General features: G+C 40.3%; 1 protein-coding gene across 1 annotated transcript in view; it reads right to left on the bottom strand.

The window, feature by feature from the left end:
* Positions 1-1617, bottom strand: part of LOC148735175 (uncharacterized) — a 2160-nt gene extending 543 nt beyond the window's left edge. Inside the window, exons 1-2 of the mRNA XM_088752316.1 lie at positions 676-1617; positions 1-322 (exon numbers count right to left, since the gene is read on the bottom strand). The exon at positions 1-322 is cut by the window's left edge and continues 543 nt beyond it. Of these exons, the coding sequence (XP_088608442.1) occupies positions 140-322; positions 676-1365 (873 nt within the window). The 5' untranslated portion in view covers positions 1366-1617 and the 3' untranslated portion in view covers positions 1-139. The remainder of the gene's footprint in view (positions 323-675) is intronic.
* Positions 1618-2500: the final 883 nt, after the last annotated feature.

Below are 2500 nucleotides of genomic sequence, written 5' to 3' on the forward strand. Positions count from 1 at the left end.
CCAGGATTTAATATGGCCTCATTTTTCTTTTTTTTTTGTCTGTCCAGTCAATTAGTTTTCTTCTGTTGCCTCAAATGCGCCAGGGGTAGGTGCGTGATATATTTCGTGCAACATTTTCTGAAAGTTAATTTAGAGAGCTTCAATCTCTCCTCTCTTGCTTGTGACCACAGTCGTAGAAGTGGTTTTCACATGACTTTGCTCTGTCCACTGCACCGGGCTTAAGCATTCTACGGATGCTCTCTCTATTTCCTCCATGCTCGTCTGTTACGAAACTCTCTCTATCGAAGATGTATCCCTGATCTCCGGTAAATTCACGTAGAGCCTGTGAGATAATAAATGCATTCATCAATGAATTAATTAACTTTTTATTGTATTAAATTCTATGTCAAAATTTTGATTGCCCTGAGACCTCGGGTAAATTGATTTGGCCACAACGTTTGTGCAGTTAACAGGAGTTCTCAGAAACCATGTGTGAAATTTAAAGTTACTTTTGATTACAGAAAAATTAAAGCCATTTCGGAGAAATTCGACTTAGTTTTGGACATTCAGGCTATTGAGCCTCTTAAAATGGTGTTGCACTTAAGAAATACTATCCATTACACTTAATTTTTTCGCCACCTGTGAGATAAGGAAATGAAATGCATTTTTCAGTAAACGACCAAGTCATACACTTACACTGTTGACCTGGGACCAAAACTCGATAAGTGTATTAGTGCTTTCACTTTGACAGTCCATGCTTGCCAAAGTGACAAGTTCTTTTAAGGCTGGATGTTCCACGCTCAAGTTGATAGTTTTCATCTTCTGTACTCGGTCATGTTCTGCATCCAGAAAACAGTATTGCTCAGCCAAGGAAGATCCACTACCCCGTTGCATTTGGTACATCATTTCCACTTTCTCTTGGGTACTCCTAAAGACAAAAGTGTTTTCACTTCCAGAAAGACAACCATCTTCTGCACGAAATATTAGGAACTTGTCCACTTTATCAGCAGCTTCCTTTATCGTCGCTATAGCATCAAACGAATGTCCCAAAGGATTAATGCTCTCCACGACTTTTTGTTTAACATTCTGTAGCTTCTTGTAGTCTGCGTAACCCTGAGCTTTCTCGTACACGTCTTTAACATCTTTGGCGTCATGAAGGGTAGCCTTTAATGACTCATGCACACATTGAGAAGGTTTTGCAGGGCTGTTTTCGTTAAAGAATTTGTTCACTTCACTTGAAACGTCGATACTTGGTTTGATGGCCGTGCATTTGTGGGTTCCATAGTGGTAAACTAGTACCTGGCTGGCACCGTCGAGAAACTCCGAAATCTTTCTCGCAGAACACGCTATTGGTTTCGCGCTATATCCACAGCAAGAGCAAACCATTTCAGGAGGAAGCTTTTTGAACTGTACGTTTTTCTTGTGCCCGTAAGTCTTTAAATAGGGACAAGCCAAGTTAACGCATTCGTACGTCCCGCCACACTCAGCTACTCGGCGTGTTCCATTCAGGTTCTTTCTGCTTGAACACTTTCATCTGCCCCAGGGCCTACCGTCCGCCGAACTTTACATCATTGCATCCTTTTTGAACGGGAGCTTATACACACAGTCCGTCAAAGGAAGCGCTTTCACTTCATTTACTTTACATACTTCTGGTCCAAGCTTTCTGTTTGACCTGCAATATTCGCCACAGACAAAGAAATGTTAAGCCCCACTTAAACATATAACGTAGTTGCTGTTTAGGAGACGTCGAAATTTCTAGAGATTTTCTTGACTTGTTGCCCCCAACCCTACCATAACACTAATAATAATAATAATAATAATAATAATAATAGTAATCCAATAATGTAAATGAGTGAGATAAGTATTTTGTTACTCAAATATGAATAAGAAAATCGATCACACTCTTCAACCAGTGATCATAAGACGCAAAATCAGTGAAGACCTTAACCACCTCTAACTAACCAACAATGCGTGGTATATGATTATCAATGTGACCTGCACGATGCAGAGTATATCGGTTATGCTAGCTGGCACTTGCAAACGTATCGATGAACAGCGCTTTTCAGCAGGCATTTATAGAAGGACCACGGAATTAAAACTGTTGGTGACCTTACAAGTACCTTTTCCGACCTGAAGAATGCAACGGAAGACTAGACTGTCTAATTTATGAGATGGAAATTTGATTTATCAACGGAGTTGATAATGTAATACACGCCATGCAAAACGAGCATTCTTCTGTATGCATTGGTAACGAGTTTGCACCAAAACGAGGTCGGTCAGCCTTGCAGAAGTGTGACTATACAGAAGTTTTAGAGAGATGTGAGTTATTGGTAACTGTTTTAGACTGAAAGATGAGCAATTCTACGTTTACAGAAGCGGATATTCCGGGTTCTTCACTTGATGGAAGAGACCCAAGTAATTTAAAAGTAGATGAGTTAAAATTCTGGCTCAAATGCAGAGAAGATCTACCAAAGGGCTTGAAGACGAAGGCGCAACTTGTTAAGCGGTAGGTTCACGATTC

Source organism: Stylophora pistillata, chromosome 3, assembly GCF_964205215.1.
Source record: "Stylophora pistillata chromosome 3, jaStyPist1.2, whole genome shotgun sequence".
In the NCBI taxonomy this organism is placed as follows: domain Eukaryota; kingdom Metazoa; phylum Cnidaria; class Anthozoa; order Scleractinia; family Pocilloporidae; genus Stylophora; species Stylophora pistillata.